The sequence below is a fragment of the Lipotes vexillifer genome, unplaced genomic scaffold, assembly GCF_000442215.2.
Source record: "Lipotes vexillifer unplaced genomic scaffold, Lipotes_vexillifer_v1.1 scaffold444, whole genome shotgun sequence".
Lineage (NCBI taxonomy): Eukaryota > Metazoa > Chordata > Mammalia > Artiodactyla > Lipotidae > Lipotes > Lipotes vexillifer.
In genome coordinates, this window is record NW_006793488.1 from 4,911,668 (window position 1) to 4,928,478 (window position 16,811).

General features: G+C 43.4%; 1 protein-coding gene across 1 annotated transcript in view; it reads left to right on the forward strand.

Annotated features, from left to right (window-relative positions):
* SYCP2L (synaptonemal complex protein 2 like) overlaps positions 1 to 16,811 on the forward strand; it is a 70,678-nt gene that overhangs the window by 51,280 nt on the left and 2,587 nt on the right. The window contains exons 22-26 of the mRNA XM_007466416.1: positions 5,227 to 5,328; positions 6,367 to 6,473; positions 7,358 to 7,449; positions 7,652 to 7,751; positions 7,857 to 7,915. Of these exons, the coding sequence (XP_007466478.1) occupies positions 5,227 to 5,328; positions 6,367 to 6,473; positions 7,358 to 7,449; positions 7,652 to 7,751; positions 7,857 to 7,915 (460 nt within the window). The remainder of the gene's footprint in view (positions 1 to 5,226; positions 5,329 to 6,366; positions 6,474 to 7,357; positions 7,450 to 7,651; positions 7,752 to 7,856; positions 7,916 to 16,811) is intronic.

The following is a 16,811-nucleotide window of genomic DNA, read 5'->3' on the forward strand; positions in this document are numbered from 1 at the left end:
CCTGCTGAATAGGGCTGGCTATCTACAAACACTCACAGTCGTTGCCCCTGGTGGGTGTGTGCAAAGTGAGCCAACCACAGGCTGGGGCTGTGTATGGGTGAGGCATATGGATTGGTTGCGCTGTCCATGGTCCAGTTGTGGGGGGATCCGTAGGTGAGGCCTCCCCAGCAGCTCATGAGTAGGCTTCCTAATGGAGTCCCTGAAACAGTAGGATCTGCATCCCTTTGATGCTCCCTGAGAACCCTGGATTCTGTTCTCCCAGCCACTCCCCACCTCCGAGCCATGTAGTATACCTCAGTACTCTGGATGGGGCAAGCAAGAAACGGTCTTCTTTGGCAGGGTCCCTCACAGCTGGGGAAACCGAGCACTCCCTCAAACCCTCTCACCTTCCCCAGTGGAGAAATCATGAGCTAAGAGGGTCTCTCTTGGCCCTGAGCTGTGCTGCCTTTGAGCAAGTGGTGATGTGGCTCAAGCGAAAGTGTCCTTGTTACCCTCTTCAATGCAGCCAATCTTGGAATTTTTTCTTCCTTAGACAATGTGCTAGATCTTCCCCCCTGGACTCTCAGACTTCCACAAAGGCCACTCTGTCAGTAGGTGATTTTCAAAATTGGTGTCCTTTGGGGGGGAAAACAGTAGAAAACTCCTATTCTGCTATTTTGCTCATAGACTGTTGTTTTAATGTTTACCCTGGAACTTTGGATATGCCGTGCTCCCAGAACTGCAAGCAAACAGGATGATTACTCATGATTTTGCATTTTGCCCTCATGTACCTTCTTGGAGAGGCCTCCAGAATTGGGAAGGAGTCAGGAGGGGATAGCTTCTTTGTTCCAATGGTGCTATATGAATGCCTAGTTTGGTGCCTGGCATATAGAGGCATTCAGTAAATATTTGCCAAGGGACCAGAGTAAGAAACTTAGAAAATACTGTCATTTAGTGACGAACCACTGCATAATTCCATATTGAATAATCATTTATACATAGTCACAACTAAGTATTATTAATTGATTTACTGATTTTTAAAATGCATTAATCCAGACAAAAGATATTTCAGTACTCCTCGTCAGATTGAGGAATTCAGCAATTAAGATTGTCTTTAATTTTTCATATTTTCAGCATGGTACACATTGGTAGAAAAAACAAAGGAATTGGCGCTAGGAAAGTGCTTCCACAGGAAGGATATTTTGGTAAAGAAGACCATTCTCGCTCCAATGAAGGTTGTTGGCCTTTATCATTTTAAGCCACAGGGTGTCACCTCAGAGTAAGATTTTTTTAAATGCCTTAACTTAGGAGACCTTGGCTATTAATCATGGGGTTGATTCTGTGTAGCACTAAAAACCATTTTATCAGAAGTATGAGTAAATAAATGTAATATAGACACCAAATTATTCTCTACAGCCTGTGCCCAAAATAAGTTCAGAAGCTCCTCAGATGGCAAAAGTCTTCAATTCTCATGGCTATGAAGACAGCTGTGTTCAGAAGCAAGAGTACACTCCTACCAGCCACCAGCAAAAGAGTTAGCATTCATTTGAGATCACTCTAGTTTCAGCCACGGTGTGTTTACTGCTTGTGTTCATTTTTGAAGTGCTGTGTGTACATAATTTTAACCCCTTTATGAGAATGTCAAAAAGTCCTGGTTAAAAGGGGCAGGCAGTTACCATGGAAACAAAGCTGAGCCAACTGCATCACTTAGGACCTGCATCCTTTAATGAGTGCACTGATTTCCCTAGGGGAGCCTGTTCTCTCTGGAGAGTCATTCCTTTGTTTCAGGTAAAGTACTTAACAAGATTGCCTCTTCAAAAAGAGTTTTCTATGCCAAATTATTTCCATGTCCCTGAAGTGGTCCATCTGGATGATCCCTGTTTAGTAGGTTCACAAATTCCAAGCAGCTCATTCAGGGGGCAACCAGCTTATTTACACAGTGTTTCTGGATTCGTCTCTCCATTGAAGATAAATATTGTCTGTTCCAGCAGATGCCCTGCTTTTCCACGGGTGGTGCATTAGCATGATAAATCGAAATTCAAGGCCAAGCTTTGAGCTGTTGCTACAAATATGTTGTCAGAAGAGAAAAAAAAAAAAAAAAAATCCGGAAGGGACAGAACAGGCAGCAAGGAAAGAAATGTAAAGAAACGTAGTAGTTGTTCATCGGTGCTTAACTGGGGCTGGCTGGAATCCTTTCTAAGTGGTTTCTTTGGGCCCTGACTGGGATATGGACACCATGTGAGATTCAAGCATGAGCTCCATTTGTTTTGAGGCTCGAAGAGGACAGTGCTGTGTCTGGATTCTTTCTTTGATTTTTAAAAATCATTTAGCCTTGAAACAGTGCAACTCCCTAGAAAATATCAACCCATACTTTCAAACAAATACACCTAAACTAAGAGCAGTGAGAAGAGATAGTGGCACTCTCAAAGCTGAGAGTTTTTCTTACGCTTTTCATTTTATTTTATTTTTATTAGAGAGGCTGGTTGTGGGCTCTTTCTTTTCCAAGTGAGAATGTGACCTCTACCGAAGTTTTCAGTTTATGAAAACTCTATTACAGCAAAGCAACTAAGTTGTCCCATGAAGGTCATCATTCATATATGATCCTTTTATCTATATATCTGGTATTATTAATTTAGTTCTTTCTGCATTTGGTCATTCTTTTCTCTCAATTAGATATTTATTATCTCTCTTGTTTTATCTCTCGTTTTGCTATTTCCTTTTTGTTTCTTTAATAGAAAATAATCTAAGTTGACATTTAAACCTAAGTTATTCATTTTTCTTAAAAATGTATCTTCTATTTTACCACAAGGCATGAACTATTTTAACATGGACTATTCTCTGTTTTGCATAATTTTAATAGCAAAATTCTTTTTCTTTTCCTTCTGTCACTTTGATGTTTATGACTGGTATTTCCTAATATGGTGCTATTTCTAAAAATTAGTATTTTACAGTTCCTCCCAAAAGGTAGTTTTAGAAGATTTTAAAATGCTAAATTTTATTAATTTCAATTTGTTATTTAGGTAGTAGGTATTTGGGTCTCTAAGGTTTTTGATATCCTGTATCTCTACCCTCACTGCTAGTATAAGATAATTAGAATACATTCTTGTTTTACTAATATCTTTTATTAGGATATAAGATAGATCTTATTTTGTAGAATCTTGGATATTCTGCAGCATTTACTCACTTATTCATTCTTTCATTCAGTGAATGTCTACTGATGTCTACTATTCACCAGCCACTTTCCTACGTGTTAGATATTGTAGTGAACAAAACAGATAGCATACCTGCCCTCACTGGACCTTACCTTCTAGTGGGGGAGACATAATACCCAAGAAAAGTGAAATGTGTAGTATATTATATTGTGATAGAGGCTAAGTAAAAATTAAGCAGGGAAGGGCATTTAAGAGCTGGAGGGTTGGGTTGAAATTTTAGTTTGGATGGCCAGGGGAAACCTTAGTGTAGTTATGAGGGGGTGGAGGGAGGATGCAAGTCAGAAGAGCGGCAGGTGCAAAGGCCCTGAGGTGAGAGTGGCCCAGGGCCTGAGGAGCTGGAAGGAGACCAGGGTAGAGCAGTGGAATGCAGAAGGGGAAACTTGCCTCTTTGCTTTCCCACCATCTGCCCACCATTTTGCCCAGCTCCCTGCACATAGTAACACTCAAATATTCATTGAGCAAATTCATGAAATTAGATTCCAGAACTTTCAGGGGGGAAATCTGTAGTGACTAGCTAGATGTGGGAGGAGAGAGGGAAGAGCAGATGTCTTCCCAGTTAAGTGTGTGTGGTGGGGAAGAAAGAGCAGCTGGGGTGGGGAGGAACGGAAAAGAGTGGGTTTTTTTGTTTTGTTTTGTTTTGTTTTTGCGGTACGCGGGCCTCTCACTGTTGTGGCCTCTCCCGTTGCGGAGCACAGGCTCCGGAGGCGCAGGCTCAGTGGCCATGGCTCATGGGCGTAGCTGCTCCGCAGCATGTGGGATCCTCCCGGACTGGGGCACGAACCCGTGTCCCCTGCATCGGCAGGCGGACTCCCAACCACTGCGCCACCAGGGAAGCCCCAAGAGTGGGTTTTGAGTGGAGATGTTGGGTAGGCAGTTGGAAACACAGGTTTGCTGCTTGAGAGAGCTCGGGCAAGAGAGGGATTTGGGGGATGACAGTTGAAGGGATGGGACTGATGAGCTCCTCCCGGGAGCTGGCCTTGGACAGTCTCGGTGTGGGGATGCAGAGAGGTATGGATGCTTTCTGTAGGTGGAGCCTCAGGCCTTGATGGCGGCAGAGAAAAGGATGGTAAAAAGCGGCCGTCGGGCCTGGTGCTAGTGCACTATTGGCAGTGATAAGATGCCACTGATAAGACAGAGGGCCCGGATGGGGTGAGGACATGTTTGGGGTGAACTGAACGTCAAAATAAAAGATATTGTACTTTTTATTTCCCTACCCCTATCTTTCCCCTCCCTTCCTCCCTCTCCCCACTGGTAACAGTTTCTTCTCCATATCTGTGAGTCTGTAAGACGTACAAACTATGAGGTATAAAATAAGCTACAAGGATATATTGTACAACATGGGGAATATAGCCAATATTTTATAATAACTATAAATGGAGTATAACGTTTAAAAATTGTGAATCATTGTATTGTACACCTGTAGCTTATCTCACATTGTACAGCAGCTATACTTCAAATTTTTTTAAAAAGAAAATGTTTAGTAAATGCTGAACTGAAAACAGAATCTGTATTTAAATCTCATCAGCGGAGGCTCTCAGTCACTTGAGCTAGCGAGGACCCAAGATGAGCTCCTTTATGAGGCAGCTGTCAGTTCGGTGCCGAAGCTCCTGTGTCACCAGCAGGTGGCGCCCTCCGCGGGGTGATCCGATGAGCTTCCAAGGGCCAGTCGGCCTGGAAACCTTGCCACCTTGCTCTTTAGCCCAGAGCCCTGGAAGTGGGTTTGATGCCAACCATTACTGCTTTTTTTTTGACGCAGGCTGTATCCTGCTCAGGGGAGTGTTCCTGAACGTTACTGAGCTCATCAAAGGGATGCACGTTCTCGTGGGTCCTCTTTCAGGCACCGGTAGACTGAGTGCTTTGATACTTGTGTTGTTCTTAGTCAACATGCCACATGATAAGCAATTTGTAACAAGTAGGGAATGAGTTTTGCTTGCTGCTCATCAAGGCTAGATACTAACTGGCGAAAAGAGAGCGAGATAAATTTAGGACCCAAGAAACGTGTGTGTGGTTATCAGTGAACTGCGCTTGCCTTCAGACAGAGCAGATGGTCATCTCACTAAGTGGAAACAGTCGCGACTGGAAGAAGGTGATGCTCCAGGATGCCTTTCCTCAGTGGCAGAAGAAACAGACTCGGCAGGTAACATTGTGCACCCAGCCAGCCGATCAAGCAAGAATGTGGCAAATGTGTAAGCACTGAATGTCCCAACGTGAATTACGAGGCAGTTACAGTTTTAAGATCGTAGTAGCTGCAGGACCCTGAAAACTAAGCACTTTGTCCTTTCAGAGACGAGTGCATTGCTGCACAAATTGTAGATAAAAGCCAGCACTATCCCCTCCTGGCAATTTGATTTCTGCCTCTTAACTCTTAGTGGCGATTTTCAGGGCCTAGGTCTCTGCTTTAGGTGATGATTATTAGCTAAATTTTTGAGTTAAAAATATCCACTCTGTACAAATGAAGGAGACTGATCTGAAGAGGCTGCATATGCTGCGTTGGCCTCCTCTGGATGAGTGACACTATGATACTTTGAAACAAAAGGCTCCAAGAAGGCAAATTTGGAAGCCCTAAGGTACTAGAGGGCTGTGGTTAAGAGCCAGGCAGCCTGGGTTCCAATCCTGGAGCTGTCAGTGTGAGCTTGCACCGGTTATGTGATATCCGTGTTAAAAGTGGGCATTAACAGTGCCTATCTCACTTGGATTTTGTGAGAATTAAATGAGTTGATACATACAAATCCCTTAGAACAGTGCCAGACCCCTCATGAGCCCTCGTAAAACTCTTTGGCACCCAGAAGCTGTTATGCCAGCATTGGCTCTAGAAATGCCCTACCCGTCACATCCTCCTAAAATCCTCTTACAACACCTCAGCCTGCTTCGTAGACATACTATCAGTTGCTCTGATTTAAAGTGCTGGGAATGTTTGGATGAAATGAGCACTTGCCAGAGAGTGAGTTTTAGTGGGAAGCAGCAGGAAGCATTCGCCGAGGACTCTTGACTCAAGCTGGCCTGGTGGGTCACGGCCAGAGTCAGTCCTGCTCAGTCACAGCCAGGCAGCCAGTGGGGCTTCTGTGGATTGCATCTGTGCTTCCAGATGACTGTCCACGCTCTGGGCAGCGGGTGGACTGAACACACCTGTTTTGAGACCTTTGTTAGTTTTATTTAATGTTCTATTCTTGTTCAGAAGGCATTTCTACCTCATCCTTAAAAGTTATTCCAGAGAACTTGAAAGGTTCTTCAATGATCACCACCTTTGAAAACTTCACTAGAGAACTGAAAAGAAAATACGAGGTAACGGTCCACTAAAAATGAAAAGCTAGCTCGCTATGTGTTTAAAGTAACAGGTTCATATTCATTAATACCATTGTTATCCTTCCTGTGTGAAGGTGTCCCTGAGTCTCTGGGGAGGTAGGTTTGTCTTAGCTGTGGTCACTGACTTTAGTGCCTTCGTGAATTGTGGTTTATATTTATAAGACAGCTATTCCATGTCCATTTGCTACCATGGGACCAGATGGACCTATATGGAAAGGTTTGGTTTTGTTGATTGCATTCTCAGAAAAACTGGACAACCAGGAAGCAGTGATTTGGTCACAGTGACAGACAAGAGAAGGTGGGGGGACCATGTGAATGAGAGAGGTGTCTGGGACAAAGAAGGAGGTGACCGTGGGCAGGTGGTCAGCTGAGTGGTGGCCAGTTGAGACACTGCACATACAGGCTGTCACAAAACCTTGCCTGCAAGGTGAACTTTGCAACCACTTCCATCCCCTCCATTTTGTCCTACTATATATAAATCCCTACTGAGTTATTTATTAGCACATTTGAGAAAAGTATCTTACCCTAACATAGATTCATTGAACTAACTTGGAAGATCTCCAATCTTATTTTCTGCAGTACCAGTGTAAGCTAATGTATCATGGAAATTTGTTCATGATATTCAATATGTGTATCAATAGCATGAATATAAATTTTACTATTTTTAGCTTATTGTCCTTTATGGGTATCAAACCTGAGATAATACACGAAGTGTGTGGCATGGTATCTTATTACAGTTCTTTAGTGATAATGTTTGCTGTGAATATTATGTGCAGGCAACATCTTTTTAATACAAAGCCCACACCCAATTTGGGTAGTTATGTTTAACCCAAACGTGCTCATTTTGTTATTGTATGGTTTAGCTTAGGTACAGAAGGAGCCCACTTTATTCAGAAACTGCAAAGCAAGCACCAGATTGCCTAATAAAACTTTTAAACCAGATACATCTGTGCAGGTAAGTGTTGGGTTCAAAACAAATTTATGGACTTGGGATCCCTCACAAACATTTCCAAGGGGAAAGAAGAGAAAGGAGACATATATTTTTAAGACAAGAACCGTCTAGAGAAAAATATTAAGTATCTTTGCAATAAGAGTAAGAAGGTCTTGTGTCACGTCCAAGCGGTCCCAGTGAAATTCGTTGCTTTTGTTTTTTTCAGACTGAATAAACTAGAACAGTTTCACACTTTTGTTCTTCAAGAGCTGAGCAATCTTGAGAAGGATATTGGGGGTCTGCAACGCCTTGAGGAGGATGTTCTGGTAAATTCTTTTTGTTTGGAACATTCTCTTTGACTTAAGAGGATCTGTTCCCGGGTAGAGTAACCGTCAATCACTTCAACCAACCAAACTTTTGTTCAATTTTAGGAATTTTGGGGGAAACAGTCTGATGATCTGAAATCATTCTGTGAACTGCAGCTGCTGAGGTATTTATTTATTTATTTAACAAGCATTCTTTCTAGAAGTATCTTAGTTGATACTAACCAGCCACTAACCAGCCACTTCCGTGGCACTCTCTGGGCACAGGGCGTGGCTTGGGATATCGCTCAGGAAGTATACATTTTGAAAAGCATAAACAGGACCATCCGAATTTCAGTGTTTTTTGATACAAAGTGTTTTCTTTTTAAGCAATATTTTAAAAAATTAAAATAGATTTTAAGAAAAATATAGAGGTTTCTGTGTGAACAGTTGATTTTCATTTAAACCGAATTGTGTTCTTGAAAGAACATATTCCATACACCTTATATATATGTAAATACTTTAAACATATATATGTATTTTCAAACAACACATGGGTTTATCTTGCTGCATGTTCCTTTCACTGTGATTAGTCAGTTATAATATGAGGCTGCTGCTTCTATCCATTTGGACCACTGTTCCTCTTTCTAGAGTGTAGGGAGTCAGGGAATGGAGAGTGGAGCCCTTCACTCCACTGCCTGTGCCCTGGGAGAAATTCTAGTGTTTTCTTCCTGCTTGAATCAAAAGGGATCCCTATATAAAATTATAATGGGTAAAGCTTTCTCTACCAGTTGAGCATCAGCTTTTATCATAGAAATGTAAGTCATGTGGTTTTAAAAAGGATATTATTCTTTTCTTCCTTTTAAAATATTTATTTATATTTGATAAATTTATATATATTTATTTATATTCATATATTTATTATATATGACCAGGGATCGAACCCTCGCCCCCCGCATTGGAAGCTCAGAGTCTTAACCACTGGTCCGCCAGGGAAGTCCCCAAAAGGGTATAATTCTGATCACATCATGTATTTCAAACCAGAACAACAAAAACTGTCAAAATTTGAGTTATCCATTCTGCTGTTTACTCCAGTTAACATAATGAATAATAATGGCAGCATAGTCTATAGATTTTCGAAGTTCTTTCATACACACATCGTCTTCCATGTACCATTATACATGATGAAAGTGGATATCCATTTAAAATCTCTTCACTGAATGCCCATGGTTGGTTATGAATGGTTCTCAAACTGGTTGGAATAAGATCTCCTAATACTTTTAAAATTTATTGAGGATCCCCAGAGAGCTTTTGCTTTGTGGGTTATATCTGTGAATATTTTCCACATTAAAAATTGAGTCTGAGTTTTTTAATGTATTTATTTAAAAATAACAGTAGTAAATCATTACATACTGATGTAAATAACAGACTTTTATGAAAAATCAGACTTTTCAAAACAAGAAATTTGAGAAGAGTAGCATTGTTTTATGTTTTTGCAAATCTCTTTAACGTCTGGCTTAATAGGAGACTTTATATATGCTTCTGGATTCAATCCGTTGTGACACCACACAACACGTGGCCCCTAGAAAACACCACTGAACATTTGTGAGAGAGGAAGAATGAAGAAAGCAAATAATGTCTTAGTACTAGTAACATTATTACCAAAATAGTTTTGACCTCACAGAATCTTTGGAAACATAGTCTCCTTAGGGGTCCCAAAGGTTCACACTAGAACTTTTTTTTTTTTTTTTTTTTTTTTTTCCTTGCGTTATGCGGGCCTCTCACTGTTGTGGCCCCTCCCATTTGCGGAGCACAGGCTCCGGACGCGCAGGCTCAGCGGCCATGGCTCACGGGCCCAGCCGCTCCGCGGCATGTGGGATCTTCCCGAAACGGGGCACGAACCCGCGTCTCCTGCAACGGCAGGCGGACTCTCAAGCACTGCGCCACCAGGGAAGCCCCACACTAGAACTTTGACATCTTTGAGAAACTGAAAGTTCTTGGATCATAGTAGTATAAGGGGGACAGTTACTTGAAATGAAGCTGGGAGCATGACCGGCTGTGACCATGTTTGTTTGTTTGTTTATTTATGGCTGCATTGGGTCTTCGTTGCGGTGCGCAGGCTTCATATTGTGGTGACTTCTCGTTGCGGAGCACGGGCTCTAGGCACGCGGGCTCAGCAGTTGTGGCACACGGGCTCTAGGCACGCAGACTTCAGTAGTTGTGGCTCGTGGGCTCTAGAGCGCAGGCTCAGTAGTTGTGGCACATGGGCTTTGTTGCTCCGCGGCATGTGGGATCTTCCCGGACCAGGGCTCGAACCCGTGTCCCCTGCATTGGCAGGTGGAGTGGAGTCTTAACCACTGGGCCACCAGGGAAGCCCTCTGTGACCATGCTGAGGAGTTTGAATTTTATACTAAGGGTGAAGGAAAATATGGGTGGGTTTGAGCAAAGGCATTGGGTGTGATGGTGATATAATCTGATGTATATTTTAAGAAAAATCTTTCTAGTTGCTATGCTGGAAATTGATTGGAAGAGGCAAGAGTAAGGGAGGAAAGCTTGACTGGAGGCCTTTGGAGAGAGTGAGAAATGGAGAGATTTCAGATACGTTTGGGAGCTGGAATTAGTAAATTACTGACAGATGGAAGCAGTAGGTAAAGGAAGGAGAGTTAGGGATACGCCTCCTGGGTTGCTGTTTTCTAGCAGTTGAATCGCGCTGCCACTCAGAGAAGGAAGACTGGGGAGGGTTGTGTGGTTGGAGCAGAACCTAGAGTCCATTTGTTAACATTTTAACTTTCAGTTGTCCACACACCTCCAAGTTTTGATGAGAACCTGGAAAAATGGACAGTTTTCCAGAAAAATACAATTTAGTAAAACAGACTTCTAAACAGATGTGAAAACGTAGGCAAATATTCATAGAAGAAATAAAGTTGTTAAAGAACTTCCCTACAGACATGTGTATGGTACAGATTGCGTCACACGGGAATTCTACCGGTCCTTTAAAGAGGGATAACTTCAGTGCTGTTGAAAGTATTCTAGCACATAGGAGAATAAAAATTCTCAAGTTTTAGAAAATGAATCTTGCTATTGCAATACCAAAACAAGAAAAATTGCAGAGAGACCCATGGAATAACTTCACTTATGATCACGGGTGGTACCATCAGAAGTCAGTCACATTTTAGTTAAAAGAAGGAGGCAAGGAGATATTTTTTTCCAGGAAGACGCTGAGGATTTGGGGGAATTTGTTGCCAAGAGATTGAGCTGTAGGGGCTAGAGAGGAAGAGCTCAGGAGGGTGGAGAAGGGTGGATTGGGGCAAACGAGGAGATGTACACCCAGCAGCTGGTGAGAAGGGATGACAGTGTGGGTGACAACGGCTGGCTTTTGGCAGGTACATTGCCACTGTGATCCCTAATGCTTCCCAGATGGGCCAGTAGCTCATGGGGCTACCACTCCAAAAGCTTTCTGGCAGTGTTGTCAGGCCCACCGAGTAAATAAATATGAAATGTGTAGAGCAACTGCCACCTCTTTTGTTTTTGGACACAGTCGCTTTAAGGACAGCCACCCTCCCACCCAGCTAGATTCTTCGAATACTATCTTGTTCATTCCTACAGCATTTAATAACAGGGCTTGTTGAGCAGATATCAACTTTGAGATTTTCTTCAAGCTAGAGGTTGGAATTAGATTCCCTAAGTAGACCATATCCAAATACATTTTAATAAGAATGCAATTTCATTTACCTTAAAGAATTTAGTATTTCTCTTTTGAAAAAGTGTGTTCCGTTTCATTTTATTTGAGAGTAAATGAAGTGGGTGATTTTCTAAAAACTCCTTCAGTGTCCAAAGTTGTGATTTGAGATTTCTGACACAGCAGTCATTCCACTTCTGGGAAATGACCTTAAAGATGAAATCGGACTGTGTAAAGACATGTAGACCAACATGTGTTACAAACTACTCTAATAGGGAGACATTGGAAGGTATCTAGATGCCCATCTAGTGTTTGGTTAGGTAGATTGATACATTCATGTGATATACCATGTTGCCATCAAAAAGAATGACTTAGATTATATTGAGTTGAAAGGTGTTCAACATGAGTAAAAAGTAAAAGCTTGTTGCAGAGCAGCTTCTATAACAAAATCCCACTTTTTTTTTTTTTAAAGATTGTAGCAATTTACACTTTTTAAAAATAAATTTATTTTATTTTTGGCTGCATTGGGTCTTCGTTGCTGCATGCGGGCTTTCTTTAGTTGTGGCGAGCGGGGGCTACTCTTTGTTGTGGTGCATGGGCTTCTCATTGCGGTGGCTTCTCTTGTTGTGGAGCACGGGCTCTAGGCGTGCAGGCTTCAGTACTTGTGGTGCGTGGGCTCAGGAGTTGTGGCTCACGGGCTCTAGAGCGCAGGCTCAGTAGCTGTGGCGCACAGGCTTAGTTGCTCCACGGCACGTGGGATCTTCCCAGACCAGGGCTCGAACCCGTGTCCCTCGCATTGGCGGGCAGATTCTTAACCACTGTGCCACCAGGGAAGCCCCCCATCTGTTTTTAATGTTAGATGAGGGTGCATATGTTCATATGTTCACTCACTCAATGAACTGTTGAGTCTTTTAGGTACCAGGTACTGTCTTAGATCCTGGGGGTAGCACAGCAGGCAAGAGGTCCTCAACCTCATAGGGAGTACATTCTAGTAGGAAGGTAGATGGTAAACAATTAAACAGATAAGCATTCACGATAGTGGTAAAGCTAAGAAGGAAAAAAGTGTGAGGTGAGAGAATCTGATAGTATGGAAAGAGGAGAATCAAGTCAAACCTTCCGAAGGAAGTGAAATTTGAGTTCAAACTTGATGGGTGAGATGGTGGAAGAGCGGGGGCAGGGGACTTGGGAGGAAATGGACAGGATGTCTGAGGCCGTAAGCAGCTTCGTATGTTCTAGGAATTCAGTGAGGGCCAAACAAAAGGAGCGAGGGTGTAGTGGTATAAGATGAGGTCAGAAGGCGGGTGTGTGGTGCTGGTGGTCACCTAGGGCCCTGCAGGCCACAGTAAGGACACCGGATTAGATTCTTAATTGCAATGAAAGGGATAAAAGTAAAGGACTGTCTGTTCTCAAGGGCGTGTGTGTGTGTTGGTGTGGGGAGTCAGATCAAGGTGCCGGGGCACATGGAGCCGGAAGGGTTGCTGGTGGGTTAGATGTGGTGGGTGGGGAAACAGCAGGATTAAGGGCAACTTCCAGCTCGGGGCTTGAGCAGCGAGGTGGAGATCGGTGTCATGTAAGGAAATAGTGAAGACTAGGAAAGTTCTGGTTTTACGGGTAGGGGGAGTAGGATATGGATAGATATCGAAGGCTTGATTTGACATATCTGATTTGCGACTTCAGTGTCTGGATGGAGTTGTCGGGTGGGCAACTGGAGAAACTCACGGCAGAGGGGCTTGAGCACGAGACTGGATGAGTTGACTTAGGGACCAGTTATAGAGAGCAGTTGTTCCAGGACAGAATTCTCAGGCTGCTCCAGTGTGTTGAAGTTTGATAAGGGAGAGGAAGCCAGCGGAAGAGGACGAGAGGGCTTCCCCGGTGGCTCAGTGGTTACAAATCCACCTGTCAGTGCAGGGGACACAGGTTTGAGCCCTGGTCCGGGAAGATCCCACGTGCCGCGGAGCAACTAAGCCCGTGTGTCACAGCTGCTGAGCCTGTGGGCCACAACTTCTGAGCCCATGTGCCACAACTACTGAGCCTGTGCTCTAGAGCCCATGAGCCACAACTACTGAAGCTCGTGTGCCATGAGCGTGTGCTGCACAACAAGAGAAGCCACCGCAATGAGAAGCCCACGCACCGCAACTAGAGAAAGCCCATGCGCAGCAACGAAGACCCTACTCAGCCAAAAATAAATAAATAAAATAAATAAATTTATAAAAAGGAAAAAAAAAAAGAAGAGGGCGAGAAAGAATTTTCCAAGGATGGGGTGGTGTTGCAGAGGATGAGAGCGTGTGGGTACATGCATATGTAATAAGAGGTCTAGATTCTCGAAGATATTCATCGAAATGTCATCTGTGGTTATTTCTGTGTGGTGACATTTTAGGTGACTTTACTTTCTATATAGGCTGTTCTACATTTTTAGAATTTAGTGCAAGATACAAATTACTTTTTTTTTTTTTTTTTTTTGTATATATATGTTCCCATATCTCTTCCCTCTTTGTCTCCCTCCCTCCCACCCTCCCTATCCCACCCCTCCAGACAGCCACAAAGAACCGAGCCGGTTTCCCTGTGCCATGCGGCTGCTTCCCACTGGCTATCTACCTTACGTTTGTTAGTATATATATGTCCATGTCTCTCTCTCGCCCTAACACACCTCACCCTTCCCCCTCCCCATATCCTCAAGTCTGTTCTCCAGTAGGTCTCTGTCTTTATTCCTGTTTTACCCCTAGGTTCTTCATAACATTTTTTTTTCTTAAATTCCATATATATGTGTTAGCATACGGTATTTGTCCTTCTCTTTCTGACTTACTTCACTCCGTATGACAGACTCTAGATCTATCCACCTCATTACAAATAGCTCAATTTCGTTTCTTTTTATGGCTGAGTAATATTCCATTGTATATATGTGCCACATCTTCTTTATCCATTCATCCGACGGCGGGCACTTAGGTTGTTTCCATCTCCGGGCTATTGTAAATAGAGCTGCAATGAACATTTTGGTACATGACTCTTTCTGAATTCTGGTTTCCTCAGGGTATATACCTAGTAGTGGGATTGCTGGGTCATATGGTAGTTCTATTTGTGTAATAAACTCAAACAGCATAACATTTATAAAGTAAGAGTGAACTTTTCCCCCTCTCCCTAACCCTCCCTCTTCCCTATGATCCAGAGAACTATCTCCTTACTGTTTAGTATATGTTCTTCTAGATATTTCTTTATGTTTATGTAAGTATATATACAAATCTCTTTATAAGTTTAATTATATATATTTTAAGTGACAAATGATATACTAAATATTATGAGTATTGTTCTTCCTTTGTTCTCTCAGTAACAGAAGTAGGCTTCCCTTCCAAGTCAATAGTAAGGATCTGCTCATTTTTTAAATAACTGTCAAGTATTCTAGCTTATGGCCCTACTATAACTTATACATGTGATTTCCTACTGATGAACATTTAGAGTATTTTAAATTATTATTTCAAATAAATCTGTAGTGAATACCCTTGTACCTATATCTCGAATGACTTTCATTATCAGGAAGACATTACTATTTTATATGGGGGAAACAAAAATAACAAATCTCCAAATCAGAATAGTACTAAAAGAGGATATGGGTAAAAGACTAATCTGGGCTAAGAATATTAGAATTCCCAGCCCTAGCGGGGAATTGGATCAAATGCGAATTAAATGTACGTGTTATAGTTGGTCATATGTAAGAGAAATCAGACTCCAGCGGCTAAACCAAATAGGGATTTAATTTTAACCCTGTAAGCAGCAGCCCGGAGGGCTGAAACAGCAGCTTTAAGTGGTCGTTAGGGACCCAGGTTCTCTTTTCTTGCGTTATGCGGGCCTCTCACTGTTGTGGCCTCTCCCATTTGCGGAGCACAGGCTCCGGACGCGCAGGCTCAGTGGCCATGGCTCACGGGCCCAGCCGCTCCGCGGCATGTGGGATCCTCCCGAAACGGGGCACGAACCCGCGTCTCCTGCATCGGCAGGCGGACTCTCAAGCACTGCGCCACCAGGGAAGCCCAGGACCCAGGTTCTTTTAGCCGTCTGCTTTGCCATCTTTCGTGTGGCTTTGGGCTTCTTGGTCACAGGATGGCAGCTCTGCTTCTAAGCATGTCTTCTATACTCCAGGCAGGGAGAAGGGGATGGGTGAAGGATTTGGTAAAAGATGTGTGCCACTAGAATCTATTCTCCCCCCACTTTTTTTTTTTTTTGGCTATGCCACGTGGCACATGGGATCCGCGTTCCCCAAGAAGGGATCAAAGCCATGCCCCCTGCAGTGGAAGTGTGGAGTCTTAACCACTGGGCCGCCAGGGAAGCCCTCCTTCCTTTTTTTTTTTTTGTTTTTGTTTTTGCGGTACGCGGGCCTCTCACTGTTGTGGCCTCTCCCTTTGCGGAGCACAGGCTCAGGATGCACAGGCTCAGCGGCCATGGATCACGGGCCCGGCTGCTCTGCGGCACGTGGGATCTTCCCGGACTGGGGCACGAACCCGCGTCCCCTGCATCGGCAGGCGGACTCTCAACCACTGCGCCACCAGGGAAGCCCTCCCCTTTTTTTAAAAATTAGGGAAACAGTTTTCATGGAAGCCAAACCAATAGACTTTTGTCTCCATCTTGTTGAGTCACGTAAACCTCCCTAGTTACAAGGGAATCTGGGGTGGCAAGAATCTAACTGAGCATATTACTGTCCTCCCGCAAAGTGGGGTTCTGTTAATAAGGAAGAAGGGAAGAACAGATGTTGCATAGGTAACCAGTAATGTCAGTCATGCCTAAATTAAATTATATGTGCTGAACACAGGACAAAATGGAGAAATAAATTGCACAGGTGATTCTGTCTGCCATTCCTCTCAATGAGCATGCGCCCTAGTGTTTGCATGAGGATGGGAGACTGTGTTGCCTCAGTTGACATCAGCTCCTACCTACCTCTTGTGTGAGCATCCAACTGGGCTCAATGACAACCTGGTTATTAACAACATGCATTTTTTTTCATACAAGGTGGCCCCGAAAGCCAGCCCAGCCACTTTATCTGGTCCTTCACCCAAGAAATAGCTGTCTTTTCTCCAACACCAGAGGGAAAAATAACCTAGTGCATTAGACTATCAGGAGATGGCATGTGTGTCTTGAAAGCAGCACATGTTCAAGAGAATTTTGAGAGCGATTTTGACCGCGGGCAGTTTCCCCCATTGCACTGACTGACCTTAGCTTCCAGTGGCCGGGTAAGATGCAACTTCAGTGAATATCTGAGTTAGGGATGGAGCGGATGAAAAGGAGTGACATTCATTTTGGCGTGCTGAGTTCTAGAGACCAGGAAGGGGCTAGTTCAGGCTCCACTAACTACTGTTCTCCTGTTCCTTTTCCACCAGCCTGAGCCACGGGAAGGAGATAAATCTACCTCAGGCCACAGCAGC